Consider the following 27,975-nt stretch of genomic DNA (forward strand, 5'->3'; position numbering starts at 1 on the left):
TAGAGATATCAAAAGTCACAGATAATGAAAGGCCATTTTGGAAATTATTAGTGAGCGCTCTGCAGCATCCGTTATCGTTGCTCTGAATTTATACAAAGCACAGTTGGCTCTTTTCTTGTCGGCTCTTGTCCAGCTCACTTGGCATGTTTATTAAGTCATCTATCGAGAAGACGAGATACTCAGAAGCGAGACGGCCTTCCTATTAACGATAAAGTCGTTTCTCTAGTGGATTTCTTTGGTTTGTAAACCCGTCACATTCTCACAGTCGTACTGAACTATAACAGCAATATTTTGCGTGTCATTTAATCTGAATGCACATTAGAGGTCAATGGATGTCATCAAATTTGTTTGTGTAAATTCAGTGGATGCTTTGTTGGGAATTCCGAGAGCTGGGCAAGAATTTTCCATCATACATGTAATGGGTTTGTAACTGCTGAAAACATGTGCAAAGACTTAAGAGCAATGTCGTACTGAAAAATGAAATGCCATTTCAGTTGTTCCGATTTTAGGGAGCCAGGTGGACATTTGTGCTATCTGGCATGTCGGCCCTTCCTGACTTCTGGTTCTGGTGGTTGGAACCAGTTCTGGGACACCTCTAATTTGTTCACAATTTGAAGACATTTTTCCTATGGAGAAAAATAATAGGGTAGAAATACAGAAATATAAACGTAATGATTTTGTACAGGACTTGGTGCAGCAAGCACAGTTGTAGCGAGATAACCTCAAAAGTGCTGCCTTGGGTTGGGTCTGGCCTCAACTGAACTGCCATGCACAACATCCTTTATTGCCTTATTTCTGTCTCCTGTGTTGCATTGTTATTGGCCGGACGTAGCTGGACACCTGCCTCGGCGCTGGCAGCTTTTCTTTTGGCAACAGAACACTGTGTTGGCTGCAGTACAAACTCGGGTAGTGAGGCTAATAAATCCCATTGCTTACTCCTTTCCCCAATTAGGCTCCATTTGTCTTTGTTGGCCATGCTTGATTGCCGTGCTCACTTACAATGTTTTGGTTTGTATGTTACTCGACTGTCGATCCTAAAAGATGGATAAGTCCTTCAAATTCTTTTGTCCATCTGCTCTCTGAGTGCATGACAGACCAACAAGCGAAAGTCAATTTCTAAGCATTGTAGTTTTGGCATGTGCCGCATTTAGTTTATAACCATGTGACAGTGAGATACTTAACGGCGGCATTATGGAATTGTTTTGGCTTATTTACTTAAAAACTAAAGCTTATTTGTTTTCTTTTTTTTTTGCGTGGGCTCTCCCTGGCTTGTAAATTAATGCACAGCCAGTCAGTCCAGAGACGATTAATTAGCTTGTCATAGATGTCTTGGAACTGTGACTTATTGTTTGAGGCAGACAGATACCCACCGAGGCTGCTGCATTCAACCAAAATTTTGCAGTTCACTTTAAGTACGGCAATTTTGTAATTATTTATAAGTAAATAATGCTGTAGGAATGGAGCCTTTAGTATTCCACTTTAGAAATTTGTCTCTTGAGAAACAATCATTCCTTGAAGATGCAACTTACACCCCCTCCTCCCCAAAAGCACATGGCCAGCCCAGACGGGGACCAAGTTGTTTAGGATACAGTACACCGAGAGGGTCAGCGAAGCAAAGGTCATCATTCTTGGCAATGTTGTATCAGCACATCAAGCCTGAAATAAAGGCTGGCTTGCTGTGTACCGTCGACCTCCTCCACTCTCCCAGCTGTTGCTGTATAGTTGTCCTGTTATTTTAATTTTATTTATGAAACTCTCAGAATTGGATTTGTCAAATATTTGATTGGCAAAAGTGTATTTGCTGTAGTCTGTTTGGGTTCCTTTTTATTGTCATCCCTAAAACAACTCTAAGCGTGTAAACACTACACAAGAGTGTATGTTAATGTCATCCAATTTTGCTGTTTTTTTTTCCTAAACCACTTTAAAATGTTCACATATGCACACAGTGATTCTATTCAGGTTCCTGTACAGAAAGGAAAACTGTTAGTGAACACTCATAAAAAGTCAGGCTGTTTTACTGTATCTCTTTTTTTTCTCCCCTTATGGCACTAGAGGTTGATTAAAAAGGTAAGCAGAAATGAAATTAATTAACCTCAGTGGTGATGAAAGAAATCTTATCTTTTTAATTCTTTTTTTTGGTCAATTTTCTCTGTGCTAAGTTGAATTTGTTGTAGAGTATCCATGTACTGTATTTGCTCTTGTTGGTTGTATGTTTATATCTTCATGTTTTGCCAGGAATGGATGTCCTGCAACAAGCATAATTGTATTTAGAAGTTTGAAAGAATAGGATGTTTCAATTTTCTGACAGGCGGGTCAAGGAGGCGGACATCGGACCTTGCTCTATGGCCACGCCATCCTCCTGCGCCACTCCTTCAGTGGCATGGTGAGTAGAAACTAAATGTATAATATATAAAATATATCAAATATTTTTGTCTGATTTTCTTTTTTAATGTAAATAATGTAAATATTTTTGACTTATTTTTTATTTTAATGTAAATGACCAGCAAATTCTGTTTCCAATTGATTTTCTTCTAGTACCTGACCTGTTTGAAGACATCACGTTCTCTGACAGACAAGTTGTCATTCGATGTGGGACTACAACAAGATTCCATAGGTACAGTACGACCTCGGGTCTTTCTTTTCACTTTGAGTCAAGTTTGACCTTAACGGCAACCTTGACACAATATATCAACAGAAGTGCTTCCTCATATGATGGTTATTTTTAATGCTGCCTCGAATAGATAGTCACCCAAACGCCACGTTGGCCAGCAGGCTGTCTCATTTATCAGCTGTCGTACATTCCAGCACCTCGTAACTGCTAATATGGGTGCTTGTTTGTATGAACAGGAGAGGCCTGTTGGTGGACCATCCACCCGGCCTCCAAGCAAAGGTCCGAAGGAGAGAAAGTCCGCATCGGAGACGACCTGATTCTTGTCAGTGTGTCAACAGAAAGATACTTGGTCAGTTGAGCCACTCTCCATCATCATCTTATTTCAGCTGCTTTGCTTTTATTTTTCACCTCAACTAAATATTGATTTCCCCCCCCCGTGTATCTGGAAGTTAAGCTGGAGTTGTCTGCTATGCTTCATTGCCACTGTCAAACTACACAAGCAACGGGTGACAAGAACAGCGCAGGGGAGCTTTATACCTGCTTATCTGAAATAGAAATCACATTTCCTTTTAATGTTTTTCTGTCTTTTCTGCGCGACTATACCTCACAACTCAATTTATAGCCCAGATAAACAAAATCGGAAAGAAAGGCAAACATTGAGGAAAAAAACATTACAGGCGGAAGACAAATAGCAAAAAAAATGTGGAGCGGAGACTTGGCAAGCATACCAAAATCGAGCAGTTGTGGCCATTTAACAGGCAAATTTGTTTTTAATGCAAAGCTGGCAAATGTCCAGACTTGCGTCCCCTCCGCTGGGAAATCTCCAGCGGATTTAGCTCGAGTGTTTCTTTTGAGGAATGGGGCACTTAAGCAATTCAAAGCAAAAGTAATGAGAGCGTCGTTACTGTTGGTGACCACACAAGTCGACGTGGAGCCATTGCAGCACATGAGCTTTTGTACCGTTCGAAAAAAACTATGTAAGGAGGTTTCCTATGCTTGAAGTTTATTCATTAATGTTGGATTCATAAAGCTCATTGTAAGCTTGACACTTAACATTGCTTTGATGTCATTTGGGGCATGTCGTGAGATGTTGCTCAGCATGTTCACTTTTTGTTGAGCATCCACAAACTTGTAAATCTTGCCTGGAGGGAGGCTGGGACAACTCCAAGAGCGAGTTCTTTGGGCATTGTTACTCAGGGAAGCGCTGATGATGCAGCGCTGCTTTTTAGCCAGCGGCCATTTCATGCTGTTTGGCAGCAGAGGTTGGCTTTAATATCTTTGCAAATCCCATCACTGGGAGTTCACCCTTCCTCTGACGTGTATTTGTAAATTCTTTATGCTTGTCTGAGTTTCCTGACTGTCACTGTTGGTATTTTACTGGGCTGCTGAGTCATTCTGTCTAAAACATTTGTGGCTTCTTTTTTGCAGCACCTCTCCATCTCTAATGGAAACATCCAGGTGGATGCATCCTTCATGCAAACCCTGTGGAACGTCCAACCCACCTGCTCCTCAAGCAACATGGCTGTCGGCAAGTTGACGATGCCAAGAGTTTTTTATATAATAATATTGTCTAATAATTCAAAAATTGGCATGATTCATGATATGAATGAATATCTGTATTACATGTCCCATCTAACAATTTAATGAAAAATATATGTATTTTTTAAAATCCAGATTTCTTAACCAATTTCACAAATCTCAAATGTTTACTTTGAATTTTTGCAGCTTCTTTTCAAGATTGTTTTTATTACCCACAAAATCTCCACACACAACACACCATAATGGCAGTGTTTTCTTTTCTTTCAAAATGTTTACAAATGAATTCAAAATAAAACAAGGAATCACTTGTATAATATTATTCACAGACTTTGCTCGATATTTCGTCTATGGACTATTTGGCAGGTTTCATTATTAATAAATTTGCAAAAAATTAAAAACGTATTTTAATATTGTCATTTTTGGGTGTTGTGTGTAGAATTTTGAGGGGAACATCTGACTTTTTTTTTTTTTTTTAATCAAATTTGTTTTGTTAGGGTATTTGGTTGGTGGTCATGTGATGCGTCTCTGTCGTGGCCACGATGAGAACTTGACCATCCCTGGAGCAGAAAGGAGCGATGAGGAGCAGAGGTAATGTGGTCCATCTTAGTTGTCAATTGAATTTTTTTAAATGTAACCACCTGTTCACTTTGGATGTAGCTAACATGTTACTATTTGACGTCAATTATCATTGTAACCCCCCCACACTTGTATGTGCCCCCAGGATAGTCAACTATGAGGCAGGTAAGGGCGCGTCAAAAGCGCGTTCCCTGTGGCGACTGGAGCCCTTGAGGATCAGGTGGGTTGAATTTTCCAAATACCTGAATACATGTATTCAATCAACACAACGTCAAAATCTCAGTTGATATTTTAGTGGGTCTTGTCCTCTTTCACTCTACCTGAGGAGGTAGAGTAAGCTAAAAGAGTAATCTTCACTTCTAAAAAACTTAAAAGATTGTGATACACGCTGCATTCAGCTGGAGCGGAAGCCACATTCGCTGGGGTCAGGCCTTTCGACTACGTCACCTCTCTACCGGCCATTACCTGGCACTGACTGAGGACCGGGGATTGGTCCTGCAGGACAGGGAGAGGTCCGACATCACGGCCACTTCCTTCTGCTTCAGGCCTTCCAAGGTCAGTGCTAAATCACCTGACATCCCTTTCAACAACTCCAGAATATCGTCCACTGACTTTATTCAAGACTTCTTAGAAGAGTCTATAATCTTCTAAAATCTTTGGGGGCCCTTTTTACAACTGCTGATACGACAACACTTAAACATGTCTGATGGTAATTGGCTGACTTGCAGCATTTTACCATTAGTGGGCCAGGACAAATCCCCTTTCCTTATCGAAATGTAATCCACATTAGGAAAAAAATGGTCGATAGGCATGTAAATTAACAAGATTTAGTGGATGTTTTTTTTTTTTTACTGCCCTTTTCCCACACTCCCTTTGCCCTTTCTCAGAGGCCTGTGCAATAATGTTGTCCTTGTAGAGCCTAGCCTGAGAACAAATCCAATTTAAAAAAGTTTGTTTCAATGAAGTTCAAAGTTTTGTGTTGTACTTCATCACATTCTTAACTGCTGTATCCCCAAAGGTCAATGACTTTTTGTGTTCGGTTCTGGTTTTAATATGTACAGCATTTTCCATCTTTCCTCAGGGAGAAAGTTTGCTCTTTTACCATCAGCCTGTGTGTATGTGTACATTGCATTCTGCTATCTCGTTTTTGTTTTAACAGGAAAAAAGCGAATCGGGTCCAAAGAGAGACATCGAGGGCATGGGTGTACCTGAAATCAAATATGGCGATTCTGTCTGCTTCATCATGCATGTGGCAACCGGATTGTGGCTGTCCTATCAAGCGCCTGATGCCAAATCATCTCGTCTTGGACCTGTGAAAAGAAGGGTAAAACCGGCTTTATATTTATACCATCAAACCTCTCCTTAGCTGTTGCCTGGTGGTCCTTGGTGCCTTGGGAGCTGATATGTGGCGTGGGGGACTACAGTCAAGTTATACGAGCCTACCCCTCTTCTTGAGTCTAGTATTTAATTACAACCAGTCAAGTTAGAGCCCCATCCATAAAGATGAGCATCCAGAGAATGCATACCACCATGAAGGCCTTCCAACTGCACATACTACAGTGCGCTAATTATATGCATGTATACTTACTATGGTATGCAAAAGTATCTGGATTAGACTTGGTGATTTGTGTAAATGTATGTCGAACAAGTGCCACTAATTTTGCATATTCAGTATACCTGCCTGAGATACAACACAATAATTTTTGGAATATGTTGCAGGCATCAAATTCAAGTTTATCAGTTTGAAGATTGATTATCTTGTATTTGTTGTATAATTCAACTGAAGATGAGTTGATTTTGATATTACTGTATTAATGTTTTTTTTTTTAACGTTCTACACAATGTCCCAACCTCATTGTGGTTTGTAGTTTCAAATTTAGCATTGAAAATTGGTTGTTCAAATATTAGACATTTTATTCTAAAAATGTATTTGGTAATTAAATAATGCATGTGATGTTTCCGTGTTGTTAAGTTAATATGAAATTTTGATCAAGTAGGCACACATAATTTTGCTTAATAAAAATAATGTGTTGGACCTTAAAGTTTGACCCTTTGTTTGCTAACTTAGGCCTGCCTGCATTCTGAGGGCCACATGGACGACGGCTTGACTCTGCAGCGCTGTCAGCACGAAGAGTCTCAAGCTGCTCGCAACATCCGCAATACAACGTTCCTCTTCAACAACTTCATCAAGTATGATTAATAAGGAGGCTTTCTTGGAGTTTGACCACCTACAGTAGATCCCTAGGTGCTCAAACTCATTTTCAAAGACACAAAACTATACAGTTTTTTTTTAAATAAACTTTTATTTTTTTTCTAAAGGGCTTTGGACAGCACCACGGCGGGCGAATCAAAGGAGATGGCCGGCTACGTGGAGGCGGTGCTACAAACGCTGAATGACCTGATAAAGTACTTCAAGCAGCCCGACTCGGCGCTGGAACACGAGGAGAAGCAATGTCTCCTGCGTTCGCTTAGCAAACGTCAGGACCTCTTCAAGGAAGAGGTGAACAGCAACACAGTGGAGCTCGGCTCGATCATGCAGATTTGATGCCAGAAAAATGACACTAATTAAAGCAAAGCAAAACGTTCTCATAAATTTGATTATGGATTAATCCTAGTTATGGTCGTGCTTTTGTTCCCAGGGCATGCTGGCCCTTCTGTCAAAATTCATCGACCGGATGAACCTGTTCAACAGCGCCGCCGATTTTGGGGAGATGGCTGGGGAGGAGGCGGGGGCAGCGTGGAAGGACATCCTCAACCTCCTCTACGAGCTGCTGGGTAAGCGGACCCGAGTGATGGATCTCTCAGCGTCATCAGCTGTCGACCCGGGCTACACATGCATAATTCATCTTTCTCTGGCGCATCACTCCTCCATCCTTTCCTTTTAACTTTTAACACTTTTGTTTTCGATATTGCTTGTTTCACTTTCCTTTTGCTTCACCTCAGCGTCCTCCCTTCCCTGAACAGAATGTCCCTATTTATATCACTGTCCATTCTAAGAGCACATGGACATCCTAATCACCCTTATGAGACTGTCTGTAGCAAATTACGAGCCAGTGCCAAAATGCGAGCCATCACAGGTGCTGACATCAGCCTCCTCTCGTGGGGTCTGTAATGAGTCATGAATGCTAACTGTGTAACCCTGAGAAGTTCTTCTTTGGATAACTCTGTCTTAGCTCATCTGTTTTGCTGTCATCAACGACTTCCCACCCTCAGCTTTCCTTGACCGCCCTTGCACTCATCGCCACGACCTCACAGTCACACACCTGTGCACAATTTACAAATATAGTACAGCCTAGTGGCATATCCAACACAAAATAATCTCTAATCTGGTACCAACAAAAGTGAATACCGTATTTTCTGGACTATAAGGCGCACCTAAAAACCTAAAATGTTCTCAAAAGCCGATAATGCGCTTTATAGTCCGGTGCACCTTATATATGGGCCAAATTCCTAAATTTAAACTGGCCCGAAGCATTGTGTCAGGAAATCAATCATAAGTGGCCCGCTGAAGACTATGAATCATGAATCAAAAAGACTATGGATCATTATTTTGTGATTATAAAGTATTTTTTTTTTTTGCGTCTGAAGTTTAAATAAAAAAGATAAAATGGAGAATGATTTGATTTGCATTAAAAATCTGACATGATATATTAATGGTGCGCCTTATAGTCTGGTGCACCTTATGTAAGGACAAAGTTTTAAAATGGGCCATTCATTGAAGGTGCGCCTTATAGTCTGGTGCGCCTTATAGTCCGAAAAATACGGTAAGTGAAAGAGTCCAAATAGTGCTAATATTGTTTTGTGGCCACTGCCTTGAGCCCCAACTTCACTCTGTGCTAACAACCAAAATATTTTAAACAGACTTCAGTCTGATGCACGACAATCTATTGCCACAATAATGAACATATTGTGAAAATGGAAAATAATTTAGTACAATGTATGGGTGGATGGAAGATAACATTGATTTTTTTTCATGTGTGTCGCTCAGCCGCACTAATTCGTGGAAACAGAAACAACTGCACCCAGTTTTCTCGGAACTTGGACTGGTTGGTCAGCAAACTGGAAAGACTTGAGTCATCATCAGGTATAAAAGCTTTTTTTTGCTACTCCTGCTGCTTTTAAGATTATCAATGAAATAGGAACAGTCACACAGATCCAATTACTACGTATGCATATTTTTTCTTTCTTTTAGGCATTTTGGAAGTTCTGCACTGTGTCCTCATTGAAAGTCCAGAGGCCTTGAACATCATCCAGAGAGGACACATCAAATCTATCATCTCTCTGCTGTACAAACATGGACGCAACCACAAGGTGTCAAACGGCTGCATCATATTTGCGCCCCCCCCCATCCTACATTGATTAGGAATGCAAGCTCACCCTTCACTTTCGATCACCACCATGTAACAATAACAAAACTAAACCCAGTACAAGGACAATTTAGCCCGACAAACGATTTATGTGTTACTTTACCAAACAAGTCAAATCCAATAGTTCAAGGACGGTTGAATAAGGATTAACTGCGCCCTAGTTGATTTGAACTCTTTTTGTCTCATCTAAAGTGTAGCAGTGTAACTTTCTCCTTGAGGAAAAACAACAAAACTCATTAACAGTCTCATTTAAATTGTTTTGGTATGACCTCAAATCAGGTTAATTTGCATAATGTCTTTCTCTGTCAGATTCTGGACGTCCTGTGCTCCCTTTGCGTATGTAACGGTGGGGCTGTGAGAGCCAATCAAAATCTGATATGTGACAACCTGCTTCCCAAAAGGGACCTGCTTCTTCAAACCCGACTAGTCAATGATGTTCAAAGGTACGTCCTGAAAATCGGCTCAATTTGCAGTCTACTCTATTTTAGCCTATCACAATATGTATACATCTGCTTTCACTTGTAGCACGAGGCCCAACATCTTTTTGGGTGTGGCCGAAGGTTCCGCCCAATACAAAAAGTGGTATTTTGAGCTGGTGATCGATCAGGTGGACCACTTTGTAACGGGTGATGCCACTCACCTGAGAGTGGGCTGGGCTAACACAAAAGGCTACGCCCCGTATCCTGGTGGAGGCGAGGGATGGGGAGGCAATGGCGTGGGCGACGATCTCTACTCTTACAGCTTTGATGGTCTTCACCTGTGGTCAGGTAGGATGCTTCAGTACCACAAGGCAAATGTGCTAAATAAATTACAATCAATCAAGAACAAGACCTATATACCTCTTGATGTTCAGGTCGGATCCCACGGGCAGTGGCCTCCATTAACCAGCACCTGCTGACCTCAGATGACGTGGTCAGCTGCTGTCTGGACTTGGGCTCCCCCAGCATGTCCTTCCGGATCAACGGTCAGCCCGTGCAGGGCATGTTTGAAGACTTCAACACGGATGGATTCTTCTTCCCTGTTATCAGCTTCTCCGCTGGTGTCAAGTATGTTTAACTGGACGAGTGAAGTCTGCTTGTCTTCCTATCCTTGTTACATAATAGCACATAATTGCTGAAGTTGAGTCAAACTAGAAAATTTTGTGGAGAAAAATAGACAGTGAATTTTCTTGCAGAATGTCACGCGGTGTTTTGTCACTTCTTGCTTCATCAGGGTGCGTTTTTTGTTGGGTGGACGCCACGGAGATTTCAAATTCTTGCCCCCCGCTGGGTACTCTCCGTGTTATGAGGCACTGCTGCCCAAGGAGAAGATGTACGTGGAGCCTGTGAAGGAGTACAAGAGGGATCAGGAAGGGGTCCGAGACCTGCTGGGAACGACCCAGTTTCTCTCCCAGGCCTCCTTCATCCCAACGCCGGTTGACACCAGCCAGGTGAATGGACTTAAAGTATTTTACTATTCCACTGGTGCTAATTCAGACTCTTCAATATGCATTTCAATTTTCATCAAGTTTACAAAATGCTTGATTTATGGAAAGTACTACCCATAAATAACCCAAATCAACATCCCAATATAAATGCAAGATAAATGACTCCATCTTTCCGAACCATTCTGCAGGTTGTTCTTCCGCCTCACATGGACAACATTTGGGACAAGCTGGCAGAAAACATTCACGAACTGTGGGGGATGAACAAGATCGAGTTGGGATGGACGTATGGAAAGGTACAATTTCAATGCAAAAAGTCAATGCAGCAGTATAGCAGAAGCAATGTACTGTTCTTTACATAAAATGATTTTCAGGTTCGGGATGACAACAAGAGGCAGCACCCGTGCCTTGTTGATTTTGCCAAGCTGCCTGAAACAGAAAGGAACTACAACCTGCAGATGTCCAGTGAAACACTTAAGTAAGGCCACCTTACTAAACTCATAAAGGCTCTTTCATTGAATGTGTGAGAACAAAAACAATGCCCATAATGACTTGCATCTGCTGAGTGAATTTCTGTATTGATTTTGAAGAAACTGTTGCTCCTCAAGCCGATGTGAGCCAAATGCTGGCTCCTGTCACACATACTAAAACATTGGCTTTGGCTCAATTAAGCGACCTTGCCTTGTAGAGATCTCGTAAAAATTATCTGGTTCATCGTACTGGTCGATCATTACTTCCAAAACCATTTGCAAGCTGTCATTTTATAATAGGCTGGAGTAAAAATGTGGATGATAGATTCGATAAAATTGGCAAATGCATATACTAAGTGTAATAACTGTTGGTTTAATGGTTAGCATTTTTATTCACTTTATTTATGTATAATGTACTTTATATTACGTTATTCACAGGACCCTCGTGGCTCTTGGGTGTCATGTTGCCCAGGTCAATATTCATGCGGAGGATGATCTGAAGAGAATCAAACTTCCCAAAGAGTAAGTAATTGAATTTTTTTTCACGAGTTTGCAAAACATGATGCACAGTATGTTCATGATCTTCTGTTTCTAGCTACATGATGTCCAATGGCTATAAGCCTTCCCCTCTGGACCTTTCTGATGTGAAGTTGACTGCAGGTCAGGAGGTTCTGGTTGATAAGCTAGCAGAGAATGCACACAACGTGTGGGCCAAAGATAGAATTAAACAGGGATGGACCTACGGAATCCAGCAGGTAGAAATCTGTTTGCTCTACATTCTGCTGGCTTGAAGTTGACTTGATAGTGAATGACTGGCGAATTGTCTGTTTGCGTCAGGATTTAAAAAGCCGGCGTAATCCCCGGTTGGTGCCATACGCTTTACTTGATGAACGCACAAAGAAATCCAATCGAGATAGTTTGAGGGAGGCCATCAGGACCATGGTTGGCTATGGATATGAAATCGACCCACCAGACCAGGAGGGTAAGTCAGTTGATTATTTGTTTTTTTCAATATTGACACTTGGTATTCATAGCCATGGACTAACAAGGTTGTTTTCTTCTCCCAGCTGTCCACGTGACGGACAATCAGAGCATTGAGACTCTGCGATTCTTCCGTGTGGAGCAAACTTACGCGGTGAAAACAGGGAAGTGGTACTTTGAGTTTGACACCCTGAGCGGAGGCGATATGATGGTTGGCTGGGCCAGGCCAGGCTGCAGACCTGATGTGGAACTTGGAACAGATGACCAGGCCTTTGTCTTTGATGGATACAGGGTAGAGCACGTATTGCACAGTCTACACCATGAATTTGGAGACAAGAGCTCATATTTTCCAATTTTACTCCAAATAACAAAATTGAGTTAAAACAAATAATGTATCTGTTTATCTCAAGGCTCGACGGTTACACGCCGGAAGCCGCTACTTCGGGCATCCGTGGAAAAAAGGAGACGTAGTGGGATGCATGATCAACATGGAGGACAAATCGATTATTTTTACCCTAAATGGCGAGCTCCTGATTACAAACAAAGGCTCTGAGCTTTGCTTCACTGACTTTGAGACGGAAGACGGTAATGGGCTCCTTACTTCAGTAAAGTTGTGTGAATGCTGTATTGTAATCATTTGGACTAACTGGCAAACATTGGCTCCTCCCTCCTCAGGTTTTATCCCAGTGTGTAGTGTGGGCATGTCTCAGATCGGACGCATGAATCTTGGGAAGGACGCCAGCACCTTCAAATATTACACCATGTGTGGCCTTCAAGAAGGCTTTGAGCCCTTCGCTGTCAACATGAACCGTGAAATCACTATGTGGTTCAGCAAACGCCTCCCCACTTTTGTCAATGTGCCCCAGGATCACAGGGATATTGGGGTAATTTATAGATAATACAATACTGGCTTTTGTTGATACTAGTACTGGATTTACTAGCTTGGGCTTCCTTAGGTGACGAGGACTGACGGGACGGTGGACAGCCCTCCATGCCTCAAAGTCACCCACAAGACATTTGGCACCCAGAACAGTAACAATGACATGATCTACTGCCGACTGAGCATGCCCGTGGAGTTGTTCTCTGCAGACGTGCTACTTGAAGAAACATCGAAACTCAGGTCAGGCATCTTTACAACTGCAAATTGGTGCTGATTTGCTCCATCGGCTTAAATGATTTGTTCTCCGCAGCCATCCTCCAAAAGAAGATGGGTTTACAGACTACGGGAGCATCACAACTGTAATTTTGATCCGACTTAAGATCTTTAATAGTTACCTCAATGTAAAGTTGTCTAATCTTTTCCCGGGGGGTTGTGCTCATAACAGTACTACCACTCGGTGCGAGTGTTTGCCGGACAGGACCCTGCGTTCGTGTGGGTGGGCTGGGTCACGCCCGACTATCATTACTATTCAAAGAACTTCAACCTCAACAAGACCAGAACAGTCACTGTCACCTTGGGAGACGAGAGGGGCCGAGTCCATGAGAGGCGAGTACCCAAGAGTTCTCCATCTGAATGAAAGTTCCTTTTATCTATTAAAGCTGCGAGCTCGTAGCCTATCGCACATTGATGGAGACAAATGGTGGCGGGAGGGAGGTCTGCCCTCTCAGCACTCTTTTTCTTCCTATCGACATTAGTGTCCAGAGAAGTAACTGCTATATGGTGTGCGGGGCGGATGCAGTCAGCCCCTCTTCATCCAGCCGCTCCAACTCTGACGTGGAGATTGGCTGTCTGATAGACCTGGCTACTGGCCTCGTCTCCTTCACCGCCAACGGCAAGGAGCTGTCTACCACTTATCAGGTAAAAAATGAGGCACGCGTGAATATAGAAAGGTCTATTGACGTATTTTTTTGTACTATATACTTTATTCTTATTATTCTAGCAATTCAATCACTTGTATTCATTCTAAACAACAGGATTTATACCGGTGTTGCTCTCAGCTACAAAACTATAAACTTGACAGTGCCTGGACACATTAGTATTCAACAAACATTGCAGCAATTTGTCTTTTTTAAAGGGAAACGAGTTTGCACTGCAGTAAATTACTCTTGCAGACTTGTAATTCTGACTTGCAGTTCTATGGCAGACAAATCTGCACAATAACTTTTGTCGAATGTTTTGATTTTTTTAATACGCCGAAACATGCCTTTATAGATATCCACCACATATGTTGAGAATTTTTTTTTACTTTGCTTGTTTCCAGGTGGAGACAAGCACTAAGCTGTTCCCTGCTGTGTTTGTCCGGCCCACCTGTGCAAACCTCTTTCAGTTTGAATTTGTCAAGATTAAGGTTTGTATCTCACCAGCTACTAGATTAGATGCTGAATTTGAAAGTCTAAACAATTCTTTCCAAGCACAATTGTTGAGTTCAATTTTACAATTTCATTGAGTCTCAGCAGATACAATCAAAGAGAATACGGAAAGAAGAAATACATTACCTTGATATTCTTTCCCGTCCTTCTGTCCCTCATTGCCAGGATGCCATGCCAATCTCTTCAGCTATCTTTAAGAGTGAGCACAGGAACCCGGTGCCTCAATGCCCGCCGCGACTGGACGTGCAGACCATTTCGGCGGTGCTATGGAGCCGCATGCCAAACACCTTCCTCAGCGTGGAGACGGCTCGAGTCAGCGAGAGACACGGATGGGTTGTCCAGTGCTTGGAACCACTGCAGATGATGGCTGTGCATATACCTGAGGAAAATAGGTAGGCTGTAGTGAAATTAAACATTTAAACTGCACTTGAAATAGCTATCTGGGGCTCTTAGTCACGAGTTCTATTCAGCAAAATTTTTGTCCTGCTTCTTTCAGGTGTTTGGACATCTTGGAGCTATCTGAATATGAAGACTTAAGGAAGTTCCATTATCATACACTCAAGTTATACTGTGCCCTCTGTGCCCTTGGTAACACCCGTGTAGCTCACGCACTCTGTAGCCACTTAGACCAGTCGCAGCTCCTCTACACCATCGACAATCAGTATCTCTCCGGCATGTTGAGGGAAGGCTTTTACAATGTCCTCATCAGGTTTGTTAGCCGATGTACCTTGTCAGATTTCTTAATGGCACTACTGATTGTTACTCTTGCTTCCAGCATTCATCTTGAAACAGCAAAAGAGGCTCGCCTAATGATGAACAATGAGTTCATCATCCCTGTGACAGATGAGACCCGCTCAATCAAGCTGTTCCCCGATGAGAGCAAAAAGCACTCTTTACCCGGCGTGAGCTTGAGCACGTCCCTGAAGCCCCGCGTCAATTTCTCCCCCGCCGGTATCGTCGGCACCAAGCGCCAGCAGTATCTCCACAGTCCCCAGATACCCCTGGGCATCCTAAAAGAGAAGGCCATCAGTATGCTTAGTGAGGCCGTGCAGGGCGGTGGCATCCATATAAGGGACCCGGTGGGCGGGAGCGTGGAGTATCAGTTTGTGCCCATCCTCAAGCTAATCGGAGCCTTGTTAATTATGGGTGTCTTAAATAGCGAGGAGGTGAGACTGATTCTCCTTTTGATTGATCCCAACGTGTTTGGGGAGGGTGAGGAGGCAAAGGTGGATGAAGTGGCTGTTACCGGAGAGAAAGAGAATGTGAGCAAGAGTGAGGAGAAGGCCACGGAGGTGGGAGAAGGGGAAGCCAAGGAGAGCAAGCCGACGGTCCGAGGCCTTCTGGAGAAGTCTTTGCCTGAGTCCGTCAAACGGCAGGTGAGACGAGTCGAAATCTAAATACGCACACACGATTTAATTTGAAATTAGTTGCAAATGACTCAAGGGATTGGTCAGCGTGATTATGTTTCTAAATGACTTCCTTTTTTTTCAGATGTGCGAGCTACTGCATTACTTCTGCGACTGCGAGCTGAAGCACCGCATCGAAGCCATCGTCTCCTTCTCCGACAACTTTGTGTCCAAGCTGCAGTACAACCAGAAATTCCGCTACAATGAACTCATGCTAGCGCTCAACATGTCCGCCGCCGTCACGGCCAAGAAGACCAAAGAGTTCCGCTCACCTCCACAAGAGCAGGCAATGACCCAGGAGAAAATTCTGTTCACTGCAAGACGTCATTTGTATTCCCAAAGACTATCTTGGGCATGTTAGACTAAATTGAATTTGGTGAGCTCACTGAAATGAAAGATAAGTTACCTGCTCCCAGTCTCCAAACATTACATTCAGAGTGTAGACCAGAAGCAATACATGTTTTAACAAAAGGAGCCAACATGTACAGGTTCATTTCAAGGTTAGTAGTGATGGTGGCAATAACTTCATTTTATAAATGAATGGATGGTCTTTAGTTTTCCCCATCTGTTTGCAAACATTTTTAAAGGACAAACATTATACATTGACTGGAAAAAAATTGATAGCTATTCCTCAATTTTAATCCCTTCCCTTTGTTTCATTATTGTTTCTTTGGAAGACCGTAACGTAAAAACATTGTATGATTTAAAGCCCCTTTTTTTAAAATCATATTTTCCCTCACATTCCGATGAACTTAGTACCTGTTTTAGCTTCTTTTTCTGTTTCCTTTAGATCAATATCCTGTTGAACTTCACTACAGGCGATGACTGCCCCTGTCCTGAGGACCTGCAGGAAGAACTCAATGCCTTCCATGAAGAACTGCAGCTGCACTGTGGTAAGTCCAACGCGTGGTGGCAACCTCTGTGATAAGATAAAATGTGCATGACTTTAACCTCCATGACCTTTAAGACAAAAAATAAATAAAATGCTCCAAATTGTGTAGCTTTACCAGTTGGAATGGAGACCATCTCACTGAAATGCGTCTCTCTATGCAGGAATCCCAGTGGAGGAGGACGAAGTAGAGCAGGACACATCAATTAAAGGTCGTCTCCTGGCCTTGCTGTACAAGATCAAGGGTCCGCCTCAGAAGACTGAAGAGGAACCTGAAGAGAAAGAGCAGGCACCCCCCAGTGAGCCATTCTTTAGTTTAAACATGGTGACTATATTTAGACAGGCAATGGTTGAGCAAATTTCAAAAATAGGATGCTGCCTGACAGTTCAGTATTCATTCTTTGGCTGAGAGAAATGTCAATGTTCTGTTCCGCATAAAAGAAGACTAATGGACATTCTGTGTAAGACACTCCTATAAATTTTAATGATAGACTCCCACGTCGGTTGTGAATGATTGAAAGTTTCAAAAGTGGAAAGATGCGATTCGGAACGACTCAGTGACCTCGCTCACCTTTTCTAAACGTAGTTCTGATCAAACTGAATTGTTAATCATGATGCTCTCCTCGCACAACCCAAGTTTATTTGAATTCTATTCTCCTTCTCTTCCATTCCTCAGCCAATCTAAAGGAGCTTATCTCCCAGACTATAACCACCTGGGCCCAGGAGACTCACATGCAGGATCCCGAGCTGGTCCGAGTAATGTTCAGCTTGCTAAGGAGGCAGTATGACGGCATCGGGGAGCTGCTTCGGGCCATGAAGAAGTCCTACACCATCAGTGCCGCGTCCGTACAGGATGCTATTAACCTACTGGCCTCGCTAGGTCAGATCAGGTCTCTGCTGTCTGTTCGCATGGGCATGGAGGAGGAAAAGCTGATGATTGATGGACTGGGGTAGGATGATGATGTGTTTCCTGACTCAATGTGCAATTTATTGAGTGTGGACAAAATGAACTGACCTCCACAAATCACCTGTTTTGTGTCTTTAGGGACATTATGAACAATAAGGTTTTCTACCAGCATCCAAACCTTATGAGAGTGTTGGGCATGCATGAAACTGTAATGCAGGTCATGGTCAATGTGCTGGGAGGAGACAAGTCTAAGGTTGGTTTTCACTCAAGCATACTAACAAATCAGATTCACGCTAGTAACATTTTTTTTCATCCACAGGAAATTGCCTTCCCCAAAATGGTTGCAAGCTGTTGTCGCTTTTTGTGCTATTTCTGCCGTATTAGCCGCCAGAACCAGAAAGCCATGTTTGACCATCTCAGCTACCTGCTGGAGAACAGCAGTGTTGGGCTGGGTAGGTAGTGGTACTGTTTATGTTTTTAATTCATCCTGGTAGAGTTACAAATCAGGAATTTCCTTTTGATATGTAAAACAAAAATATTATTTAGTGTATGTAAACGTGTGTGTTTGTAGCCTCTGAAGCGATGCGGGGTTCCACGCCGCTGGATGTTGCCGCATCGTCAGTGATGGACAACAACGGACTTGCTTTGGCCCTGGAGGAACCAGATCTAGAAAAGGTTAGCTTTGCTCGGATGGAAACTGTTTAACACTCACCGTTAGTAACCAGTATTGGTTAGGACAATTTCATGAAGCTATACCTCACATATTGAATTTAGAGAAGCCATGTTCTTGGGCTCCCAAATAGCCTTAGAGTTCAAAATATAAATGTCCAAATGTTCAGTGTATTCCCATTAAATTAGAATGAGGCACTGGAGCAGGCTGAAGCATCACCATGGAATATAAACTCTTAGTGAGCAAATAGAGGCCGTGTCCCACCCAGAGCTTCTTAGAGAAAAATTAAGTCTGACTTTGTACCGCGAGACTGCGCTTGCTCAGCAAATCCATCAAACTAACTGTCACTGACAGAGTGTATGACTAAAATGTTCCGGAGTCAAATTGAAAGTGTGTGTGTGTATACGCGTGTGTGTGTGCGTGTGTGTGTGTGTGTGTGTGTGTGTGTGTGTGTGTGTGTGTGTGTGTGTGTGTGTAGGTGGTGACATACCTTGCAGGATGTGGTCTTCAGAGTTGTGCCATACTGGTTGCCAAGGGTTACCCAGACCTGGGGTGGAACCCCATAGAAGGGGAGCGATACCTGTCCTTCCTGAGGTTTGCAGTCTTCTGCAATGGTAAGTGAATGACAGTTATTGTTGAAGCATTAACAATTAAAATTCATATTCATTCCGAATAAAATATTGATGCCTTTGCTTGTCAGGTGAAAGTGTCGAGGAAAACGCCAATGTGGTGGTGAAGCTGCTGATCCGACGTCCTGAGTGTTTCGGTCCTGCTCTGAGAGGAGAGGGGGGTCAGGGTCTTTTGGCGGCCATGAAAGAAGCCATTAAGATATCTAAGGATTCTGCTCTAGACCTGCCCAAACCCTCAGCTGCCATCACGACTGGGTGAGAATTCATTTTCTTTATCCAAAACTGTGATCTTCCCATAGCTAGGTGACTTGTATAGCAGAATATAGCATAGCAGACCATAGCAGAATATATTGTTCATCGTCATGTAACATTTATAGTTTCCAACCGTTGTATTATGTATATGTCATTAAGATCTGGTGAGGAAGAGGAGGAAATAATCCACATGGGCAACGCTATTATGTCCTTCTACTCTGCCCTCATTGACCTGTTAGGTCGCTGCGCTCCAGAGATGCATGTAAGCCTTTAAAAAAGAACATCCTTATTAGACTCAACACAAATGAAGAGTTTCTCACCTGAATGCTTTAATATGTCTAACAGCTCATCAATGAAGGTAAAGGTGAAGCGCTGCGTATTCGAGCCATTCTACGCTCGCTGGTTCCCATCACAGATTTGGTTGGCGTCATCAGTATACCACTCACAAAGCCTGTAGTTAATAAAGGTGTGTTGCTTAGGTCATTAGTATATGACCCGATCCCAACACCCACAACAATAAACTAACACGTGTCTAAATCACAGATGGCCAAGTGACCGAACCAGATATGTCAGCCTGTTTCTGTCCGGATCACAAGGCCCCCATGGTGCTCTTCCTGGACAGGGTGTACGGCATCGAGGACCAATGCTTTCTCCTCCAGCTGTTGGAAGTCGGCTTCCTGCCCGACCTCCAAAATGCTGCCTCTTTAGACACGGTAAATACGGACCAAATATGTTTTTCGTCAAGTATCCAAAATTTAAACATCATTGTCCAACAAAAATATGATATACATATATTTATTGGAATACATAATTTGATATTTGGATGTGTTTCAAACAGGAAGTGCTTAGTACCACTGAGACGGCGTTGGCCATGAACAGGTACATCGGCTCAGCTCTGCTACCTCTGCTGACCCGCTGCGCCGCCTTGTTCGCCAACACGGAACACTACGCCCAGCTGATCGACGCCACCATTCAAACCATCTATCGCCTCTCCAAAGGACGCTCGCTCACCAAAGCACAGAGAGATATTATTCAGGAGTGCCTGCTGACTATCTGCAAGTAAGTTTGCAGAAGATACACATGCGGGCCATGAGGTAGGCTTTAATCTATAGTTGCCAAAGTATGTTATGTTTGACCTCCATTTCATATATTTATTCTCGAAATGTCAAAATTAAACGATTAATCGACAACAAATTGATTATCAAATTAATCGACTCGTATTTTAATCGTCAAGAAATCCTTTAGTCATTTTTTTTAACAAGATTGTCCAAATCCCAAGCTCTCAAAAGTAATAAAAACATTAATAAACAGATATCAGGGAAAATGTTTTCTAATGAACTTTAACACCAATAAGCTTATATCCGATTATTCGTTTAACCGAAGGAAAAAAAATCAATAGAACAATCGACTTAAAAAAAAAACAACAATTAAATAGTGAGTCGTAATTCATTCATGTATATTTTGACTTAAATTGACAGGCATCTGCGTCCCTCCATGATGCAGCAACTGCTCAGACGCTTGGTGTTTGACGTTCCCATGCTCACGGAATACTGCTACATCCCCCTAAGGGTAAGATTCTGCATACAGTCTGGCCCATCAATTCCATATTGGCACTCAGAATAAATCGTGCTGATGTTGCTCGGCTGCCAGAAAACTGCAAGCGTGACAATTCAGTCACATCAATGCAGAAGATCCGACGGTCTTTTGTTTGGCTAGTACCCTTAAAGTAACGTAAATAGCCACTTAAGATCTCTTTTTCTGTGTTTGAATCTGCAGCTGCTGACCAACCACTACGAACAGAACTGGAAGTACTATTGTCTGCCATCTGGGATGAACACCTTTGGCACAGCCTCAGAGGAGGAACTCCTTCTCACCAAGAAACTCTTCTGGGGAACTTTTGACTCACTCTCTCTGAAGGTATCAATACCTATTTTTCTTAGGATTGTCACTGTTTACTCATTGTCTAACACCTTGTCTTCTGTTTGCTGTTTGGGAATCCGCTGCCCTCAAATGTTAGAACTTGATTCTTCGAAATCAGAGCAAGTGAAGTGAAAGCTCAATGAGGCAGCAGTGAGCAATGGTGCTAAAACACATGAATCTTTTATCAGACCGTGACAGGCCAGCCCTTTTCACTTATTGCTCTTCCTCACAGACTTCCTCCGCTCAATTCATCCATGCAGTCACTGAGTAGACCTGTGTATGCACTGTATAACAGCTGGATGACCTCTCTTCGTAGAAATATGATTCTGAACTCTTCAAAATGGCCAACTCCTGCCTTTGTGCCATTGCTGGAGCCCTGCCACCTGACTTTGTGGATGCCAGTTTAGGAACAACTTTGGAGAACCAAGCGTCCATCGATGCACAGGGAAACTTTGACCCCAAACCCATCAATACTGCCAAGTAAGTGCTGACCTGCAGGTCAACACTGAAGAGTTGCAGGGCTAAACCAAACCACAGATAATAAAATGAACTATTTATTTTCGGAATGTTTACGAGTTGCAAATTTTCAGAGCGCTGTAAATTTGTCATAAAATGACCCGTTAATTCCTGATACTCTCTTTGCAGTATCTCCTTACCTGAAAAACTTGAATACATTGCCAACAAATATGCAGAGCATTCCCATGACAAGTGGTCTTCAGAGAAGGTCGGTCCAGGCAGATATTGAGACATCATGTGCACACTCACGATCATGTTTTGTGTTGAACATCGTCATGCTCCTCTAGGTGTCAGCAGGGTGGAAACATGGAGATAGTATGGATGAACATGCCAAAAAGCATCCACTACTAAAGCCTTACAAATCTCTAAGCGAAAAGGTAAATGAGGAGAGGCATTACAAAATAGTTTTTACTAAGTGGCAGTCAGAAATAAAGACATGCATTTTGGTAGGAAAAAGAAACTTACCGATGGCCGGCGAGGGAGTCGTTGAAGAGCATGCTGGCCATGGATTGGAATATTGAGAAGACCAAGGAGGGAGAATCCCTGGTCCAACAACGGGAAAATGAGAAACAGCGAAAGATCTCAGAGACACAGGTAATCCTTCTATTTATCATGCAAATGATATAACGATACAGCCGCTCTCAAATATTTGCTCAATTCATTTTTTAGGTCAATGGATACACCCCTGCTCCAATAGACCTGCACAATTTCACGTTATCGAGAGAGCTGCAGGTTAGTATTTGTCTCTGATGTCGAGATCACCGCCACAATATTAGACAGCTTTCGACTTGGGTATGATGATGATATATTTGTACAAAAGTCCTTTGCCACATTTTATTACCTCCAGGGCATGGTTGAGGTGATTGCAGAAAATTATCACAACATCTGGGCCAAGAAGAAGAAAAGTGAACTCATGAGTAAAGGTATTTTGTGATTTATTGTGGTTACTCTATTTTTAGAAAATCTTGATATTATAATGTTTTTTTTGTTCATGTTGATTATGAATTGATGCGTCCCACTAGGAGGACGGAGCCATCCGCTGCTGGTACCCTATGATACCCTGACTGCTAAAGAGAAGTACAAAGATAGAGAGAAGGCCCAGGAGCTCTTCAAGTTCCTGCAGATAAGCGGCTATTCCATAACAAGGTCTGACTGATTTTCCAAGACAATCGAGTTTCTGGAATTAGTCACCAATTTTAATGGCCCATATCACAGAGGTCTGAAAGACATGGAGCAGGACTCTTCATCCATGGAGAAGCGTTTTGCCTACAAGTTTCTCAAGAGGCTGCTCAAATGTGTCGACTCTGCGCAGGAGTTTATCGCACACCTTGGTGAGTTCATAACATTTTAAATACAGGAAGTGGAGCTTTCTAAATTGCCTGCTGTCCTTTCAGAGGCAATGGCCACCAGTGGGAAGACTGACAAATCACCTCATGACCACGAAATCAAGTTCTTTGCCAAGGTCTGGAAATGGGCATGGGAGTATAGAAATGCCGTTCCTTGCCCTGATGTTGTCACTGCACTGTGTTCAGGTGTTGCTCCCGCTGACGGATCAGACTTTTAAGAACCACTGTCTCTACTTCCTGTCCACACCTAGCAAGAATCTTAGCAGCTGTGGCTATGCTTCCAACAAAGAAAAGGAGATGGTCACAAGGTACCATGTTGTAAATGTTTTATTTGTTCTCTACTTTTCATTGCATGATAAGATTCCCTTCTATATTTTCCTCCGCTTGTGGAAGTCCTACCTAATCTGTCTTTTCCAGCCTTTTCTGTAAACTGGCAGCTCTTGTCAGACACAGGATTTCTCTCTTTGGTAAGGCTGTGCCACTTTCACCCTCTTTGTCTTGCATAGTCATCGTAATTAATCAGAAGACAGTATTAGCAAAAGGATGCTACTCCATTGCTAAAGACATTTTCTCTCACAGGAAGTGACTCTTCAATGATGGTGAGCTGCCTACATATTCTAACGCACTCACTTGATACCAGGCAAGTATATTTCATTTTTTTTCTACATCATCTCTTTTGAGCCTAGACTAGACAATACACAAATGTTTGCACCACATTTAATTATGCGCAATTCTTCTCTCAGAACAGTGATGAAGTCAGGATCAGAGCTGGTCAAAGCAGGGTTTCGGACCTTCTTTGATAATGCAGCGGAAGACCTGGAGAAGCTTCTGGAGATGCTCAAACTGGGGAAGTTCATGCAGTCGCGTGCCCAGATGAAGAGCGTCAGTCAGAGCATTCACTACGTGACTGTTGCACTTGTGCCTATCCTTACTGCCGTATTTGATCACATCAAAACACATGATTTTGGAGTGGACTTGCTGTGTGAGTTTCGATTTCCAGCTCCGAGATTTAATCAGTCTGCATTTTTTTTTGTCTTGTGTTTTTTTATATTAATTAGTATGTTGAAACTATACGTTGGATTTGTGTTTCAGTGGATGACGTTCAGCTGTCCTGCTACCGAATCCTTACTTGTTACTACTCTCTGGGTACAGGAAAGAACATTTTTGTGGAAAGGTACAACATTTGACCTATATTGTCAAAGTACACCAATCTCACTAACAACACATTATTGACTGTTTTTGTTTTTACATCAAAAAATATTTTTTGCCATCTTGTTGAATGCTGTTGAATTGAATTGAGGAGCTTCGATTAGACAAAAGTAGTGCTTTTACCTTTATGTAGTATCTTGGTGCTCTATTGGAACTTCAGTGTGTTCAAGGTAGTTCACTCAAATTTGTCAAGTGACTGTCATTGTTTTTAATTTTAGATGGACTGTACACACTATCCATGTTGGCTTGCAGGTATCTGCCAGCACTTGGTGAGAGCCTGGCCACTCTAGTGGGGGCCATGCCTGTAGCTTTCCTGGAACCTCATCTCAACACCCACAACCCACTGTCCGTCTTCAACACCAAGACACCACGCGAGAGGGCCAGTCAGTGTCCACTTAAATACCTTGTCAGAATTACTGCAACTTTTTCAAACATGTTTTTTTAAATGATAGTATTACCTCTCTAGTCTTAAGTATGCCTGATACGGTGGAGGAAATGTGTCCGGAGATGCCTCGTCTTGACAAGCTGCTCAAGGATGTCAACGATGTCTCAGAGACTGGTGCCCGCTACAATGAGATGCCACAGGTCAAAAATTGGCTGTTTAAATATTTGAATGACTGAAATGTATTCAGCTATCTTGACACAGGGGCTTGGTTGAAAATAAGCAAACTCTTATGACAGTCATAGATGTGTGTTGTGGTACCAAGGTTTTCCCAAGGTCTGTTTTGGCAACTGGTCCAATGGGTATTGTCACATTAATTCAGATCTGAATCTTGGAAATTTCCAAAGAAAAATCTATTCAATTAAATTTATAGTTCATCTTTGTGTCTCTGTCCTGATTTTCTCCTGCAGGTGATTGAAGTGATCCTGCCCATGCTGTGCAACTACTTGTCCTACTGGTGGGAAAAAGGTCCTGAAAACCCACCAGCGAGTGGTGAGTGCTGCACTATGGTGACGTCAGAGCACCTCAGCATCATTCTCGGGAACATTCTCAAGCTCCTCAACAACAACCTGGGCATTGAGGATGCCCCCTGGATGAAGAGGATTGCAGGTAGGCAGTTAGACAAAGCAAGACAAAGCAATATGTTCACAAAGAGATTAAGGCCAGATTGTTTTTCATGTGTAGTCTACTCTCAGCCTATCATCAGTAAAGCAGGAGCTGGTCTGCTAAGAACCCACTTTTTACCAACACTTGAGAAACTGAAGAAGAAGACGGTGAAGGTAGGAGCAACTTGTTTCGTCATACCCTCTGATTCACCAGTGTTATCATTTTATTATAATTGATAGGTTGTGTTTGAGGAGGAATTATTGAAGGCTGACAGCAAAAGTGACAATCAGGAGGCTGAGCTTCTTATCTTGGATGAGTTTGCTGTGCTCTGTCGAGACCTTTATGCCTTCTACCCCATGCTCATTCGCTATGTCGACATCAACAGGTACAATACATACATGTTTCATTTATTTATCTTGCACTGATTTAACTTAGCTTAAGGGCGGTAACATTTCTGGTTCATCTTTTGGTCTGCACCAGATCGAGATGGCTTAAGGAGCCTGATACAGACTCCACTGAGCTCTTTCGAATGGTGGCAGATATCTTCATTCTCTGGTGCAAGTCACATGTAAGTCATCTTATTCACCATAATAGCATATATATATATATATATATATATATATATACAGTAATCCCTCCTACTTCGCGGCTTCAACTATCGCGGCTTCGCTATATCGCGGGTTTTCAAAAATGCGGAAATGAATTATTTTATCGCAGAAATTTCATCATTTCACGAGGTTTCGCGGCCACTTGAGTTTCTTCATTTTCCTTTAATAATGATAGCTTACGTTTAAAAGTGAAATGAATAAATTAAAGAGTCAGTACAGTATACTTTATCGTCACATGTGACTTCAGGGCGTTCTCGCTGTTGTATATTTTGGACTAACTCATGTTCCGTAGTGGGAAAACCCCGGATGTGGGAGGGGGAGCTTCGGGGACGTTCAGTGTCGCGATGTACGGCCAGTGAACTGACTGTGATGAAAGGAATAAAGCAGTACCCATCACGTCGTTGTCCGAACCATGCTTGCTACATCAGAACCTGGAAAATAGTAAAGATATAACACTCTCCACCGGCGGTGGCCTTCATCTGGACATAGCAATACACTGTTAGTCTCGTCGCTAAGGCATGAATGCGGAGCGCACAGTCCATTGATATGAAAGTCCCCTAGCAGCGAGCTGGTTGATGTCAGCGATAAAAATAGAATATCTTCCAAGAATAGCTCAAAAAAATCTAGTTTCTATTTCGCGGAAATTCCCATTTCGCGGTTGGGTCTGGAACGTAACCCCCGCGAAGTAGGAGGGATCACTGTATATATATATATATATATATATATATATATATATATATATATATATATATATATATATATATATATATATATATATATATATATATATATATATATATATATATATATATATATATATATATATATATATATATATATATATATATATATACACACACACACACACACACATATATATATCCTGACAAACTGCTAAATAATCATTTTTCTCTTTGCTGACCTTAGAATTTTAAGCGTGAGGAGCAAAATTTTGTTGTGCAGAATGAGATCAATAATTTGGGCTTGCTCACTGGAGAAGGCAAGGCGAAATTGTCCAAGGTAAATGTGTAACATCAATTCAAAATTATGATTATTATTATTGTGATGATTGTATTTCCAGCTCCAATGGATGCCTAAGATACTGCTTTATGATTCTGATATAAACAAAATGGACCATTAACTATTGCACATAACAGAGAATTTATTGCATAGTTGAAATAGGGGGAAAGTAAGTTGTATGTGGTAAATTTTATAGTCTGGTGGCGACCAGGAGAGGAAGAACAAGCGTCGGCGTGGGGAGTACTACTCCATCCACACCTCTTTGATTGTGGCCGCGCTGAAAAAGATGCTGCCCATCGGCCTCAACATGTGCACGCCAGGAGACCAGGAGCTCATCTCCTTGGCTAAGACCCGTTACAGTTTGGTGGGCCTACCCCTTTAACATTTATATTTCCTTATGAGCCATTTTTATAATTTATTGATCAATCATTCTCATTGTTGGACTTTTATCTCATTCTAAAAGATTTTTTGTTTTCCATGGAGACAAGTTGTATGTTCTCATGATCTTAGAAAGATACTGATGATGAAGTGAAGGACTACTTGCGCCAGAACCTTCATCTGCAGGACAAGGTAAATTTGATGTTAACTGAGTCATCACATTCAAATTGAGTTTAATCAGGCTCATGAGCTCCCTCAGAAATCCATGTAAAATAAATGATGAATCAAATGTTCTACCGTCATGATCACGTGTTACCTACAGTCCGACGACCCGGCAGTCCAGTGGCAGCTGAACCTCTACAAAGATATCACCATGAAGAGTGACGAGCCAGTTAACCCGGAACACACGGTGGATCGGGTTCAGAGCATCTCGGCCGCAGTTTTTCATCTAGAACAGGTAAAAACAAGAACACAAAATGTATGTCTATGCTGTAGAATACGATCAAAATAGTAATTGCACTACATTATATCATGAGCCTTTTTTTTACATGAGCAGAATTTATTTAGCTGTTTTTGCTGTACAGGTGGAGCAGCCTTTAAGAAATAAAAAGTGTGTGTGGCAGAAGCTGCTATCCAAACAACGTAAACGGGCTGTGGTGGCCTGCTTTCGAATGGCCCCCCTTTATAATCTACCTAGGTAAGATTCTCCTTGCTTAATAATAATAATAAGAATAAAAAAGACAATGTCAAGAATTATTGAACTTAGTGAAGTGACCATTTGTTTCTTCTCAGGCTAACTTTAAATAACATGCAATCCCCAAGTATAGTATTGGTGGGAGATTGAACATTGTGTGGCCATTTAAAAACCTCATCACCTCCCTAATGACATGATCTCCTCTG

The 27,975-nt window shown here is 42.2% G+C and overlaps 2 protein-coding genes and 1 long non-coding RNA gene across 5 annotated transcripts in view; 1 reads left to right on the forward strand and 2 right to left on the reverse strand.

The window, feature by feature from the left end:
• Positions 1–14,635, reverse strand: part of fmn1 (formin 1) — a 35,172-nt gene extending 20,537 nt beyond the window's left edge. The window contains exons 1-4 of the transcript XR_015068883.1: positions 14,404–14,635; positions 9,933–10,415; positions 9,734–9,850; positions 5,935–6,036 (exon numbers count right to left, since the gene is read on the reverse strand). The gene's annotated coding sequence lies outside the window, so the exon portion shown is untranslated. The remainder of the gene's footprint in view (positions 1–5,934; positions 6,037–9,733; positions 9,851–9,932; positions 10,416–14,403) is intronic.
• ryr3 (ryanodine receptor 3) overlaps positions 1–27,975 on the forward strand; it is a 46,155-nt gene that overhangs the window by 6,675 nt on the left and 11,505 nt on the right. For 2 of the 3 annotated variants that reach the window (XM_085937555.1, XM_085937554.1), the window contains exons 4-77: positions 2,053–2,067; positions 2,309–2,383; positions 2,536–2,614; positions 2,848–2,960; positions 4,040–4,139; positions 4,645–4,738; positions 4,872–4,946; positions 5,125–5,281; positions 5,886–6,050; positions 6,795–6,916; positions 7,046–7,226; positions 7,366–7,501; positions 8,715–8,810; positions 8,919–9,037; positions 9,403–9,536; positions 9,619–9,860; positions 9,947–10,139; positions 10,306–10,522; positions 10,708–10,812; positions 10,891–10,994; positions 11,425–11,508; positions 11,582–11,741; positions 11,824–11,968; positions 12,054–12,259; positions 12,378–12,552; positions 12,643–12,851; positions 12,924–13,087; positions 13,158–13,206; positions 13,293–13,453; positions 13,603–13,765; positions 14,169–14,255; positions 14,443–14,669; positions 14,774–14,986; positions 15,053–15,653; positions 15,769–15,969; positions 16,474–16,576; positions 16,737–16,871; positions 17,249–17,522; positions 17,618–17,732; positions 17,799–17,931; positions 18,051–18,154; positions 18,628–18,763; positions 18,850–19,033; positions 19,190–19,292; positions 19,376–19,496; positions 19,574–19,743; positions 19,869–20,089; positions 20,509–20,599; positions 20,807–20,947; positions 21,267–21,430; positions 21,596–21,674; positions 21,754–21,843; positions 21,917–22,060; positions 22,136–22,198; positions 22,314–22,389; positions 22,489–22,612; positions 22,682–22,797; positions 22,861–22,928; positions 22,999–23,120; positions 23,230–23,279; positions 23,392–23,452; positions 23,556–23,794; positions 23,905–23,986; positions 24,274–24,404; positions 24,488–24,606; positions 24,874–25,072; positions 25,148–25,242; positions 25,309–25,454; positions 25,550–25,637; positions 26,605–26,697; positions 26,894–27,061; positions 27,208–27,267; positions 27,398–27,532; positions 27,660–27,772. In XM_085937555.1, coding sequence (XP_085793681.1) covers positions 2,053–2,067; positions 2,309–2,383; positions 2,536–2,614; positions 2,848–2,960; positions 4,040–4,139; positions 4,645–4,738; positions 4,872–4,946; positions 5,125–5,281; positions 5,886–6,050; positions 6,795–6,916; positions 7,046–7,226; positions 7,366–7,501; positions 8,715–8,810; positions 8,919–9,037; positions 9,403–9,536; positions 9,619–9,860; positions 9,947–10,139; positions 10,306–10,522; positions 10,708–10,812; positions 10,891–10,994; positions 11,425–11,508; positions 11,582–11,741; positions 11,824–11,968; positions 12,054–12,259; positions 12,378–12,552; positions 12,643–12,851; positions 12,924–13,087; positions 13,158–13,206; positions 13,293–13,453; positions 13,603–13,765; positions 14,169–14,255; positions 14,443–14,669; positions 14,774–14,986; positions 15,053–15,653; positions 15,769–15,969; positions 16,474–16,576; positions 16,737–16,871; positions 17,249–17,522; positions 17,618–17,732; positions 17,799–17,931; positions 18,051–18,154; positions 18,628–18,763; positions 18,850–19,033; positions 19,190–19,292; positions 19,376–19,496; positions 19,574–19,743; positions 19,869–20,089; positions 20,509–20,599; positions 20,807–20,947; positions 21,267–21,430; positions 21,596–21,674; positions 21,754–21,843; positions 21,917–22,060; positions 22,136–22,198; positions 22,314–22,389; positions 22,489–22,612; positions 22,682–22,797; positions 22,861–22,928; positions 22,999–23,120; positions 23,230–23,279; positions 23,392–23,452; positions 23,556–23,794; positions 23,905–23,986; positions 24,274–24,404; positions 24,488–24,606; positions 24,874–25,072; positions 25,148–25,242; positions 25,309–25,454; positions 25,550–25,637; positions 26,605–26,697; positions 26,894–27,061; positions 27,208–27,267; positions 27,398–27,532; positions 27,660–27,772 — 10,223 coding nt within the window. The remainder of the gene's footprint in view (positions 1–2,052; positions 2,068–2,308; positions 2,384–2,535; positions 2,615–2,847; positions 2,961–4,039; positions 4,140–4,644; positions 4,739–4,871; positions 4,947–5,124; positions 5,282–5,885; positions 6,051–6,794; positions 6,917–7,045; positions 7,227–7,365; positions 7,502–8,714; positions 8,811–8,918; positions 9,038–9,402; positions 9,537–9,618; positions 9,861–9,946; positions 10,140–10,305; positions 10,523–10,707; positions 10,813–10,890; positions 10,995–11,424; positions 11,509–11,581; positions 11,742–11,823; positions 11,969–12,053; positions 12,260–12,377; positions 12,553–12,642; positions 12,852–12,923; positions 13,088–13,157; positions 13,207–13,292; positions 13,454–13,602; positions 13,766–14,168; positions 14,256–14,442; positions 14,670–14,773; positions 14,987–15,052; positions 15,654–15,768; positions 15,970–16,473; positions 16,577–16,736; positions 16,872–17,248; positions 17,523–17,617; positions 17,733–17,798; positions 17,932–18,050; positions 18,155–18,627; positions 18,764–18,849; positions 19,034–19,189; positions 19,293–19,375; positions 19,497–19,573; positions 19,744–19,868; positions 20,090–20,508; positions 20,600–20,806; positions 20,948–21,266; positions 21,431–21,595; positions 21,675–21,753; positions 21,844–21,916; positions 22,061–22,135; positions 22,199–22,313; positions 22,390–22,488; positions 22,613–22,681; positions 22,798–22,860; positions 22,929–22,998; positions 23,121–23,229; positions 23,280–23,391; positions 23,453–23,555; positions 23,795–23,904; positions 23,987–24,273; positions 24,405–24,487; positions 24,607–24,873; positions 25,073–25,147; positions 25,243–25,308; positions 25,455–25,549; positions 25,638–26,604; positions 26,698–26,893; positions 27,062–27,207; positions 27,268–27,397; positions 27,533–27,659; positions 27,773–27,975) is intronic. The other variant, XM_085937553.1, reaches the window with a different exon arrangement.
• LOC147042677 (uncharacterized) lies at positions 24,122–25,160 on the reverse strand. Its single transcript, XR_015068884.1, has 3 exons — positions 24,947–25,160; positions 24,480–24,587; positions 24,122–24,372 (listed from the first exon to the last, which is right to left on the reverse strand). It is a non-coding gene; the product is annotated as an uncharacterized LOC147042677 (long non-coding RNA).

This window comes from Syngnathus leptorhynchus, chromosome 18 (genome assembly GCF_054491065.1).
Source record: "Syngnathus leptorhynchus isolate UIUO chromosome 18, UIUO_Slep, whole genome shotgun sequence".
NCBI classification, from domain to species: Eukaryota; Metazoa; Chordata; class Actinopteri; order Syngnathiformes; family Syngnathidae; genus Syngnathus; species Syngnathus leptorhynchus.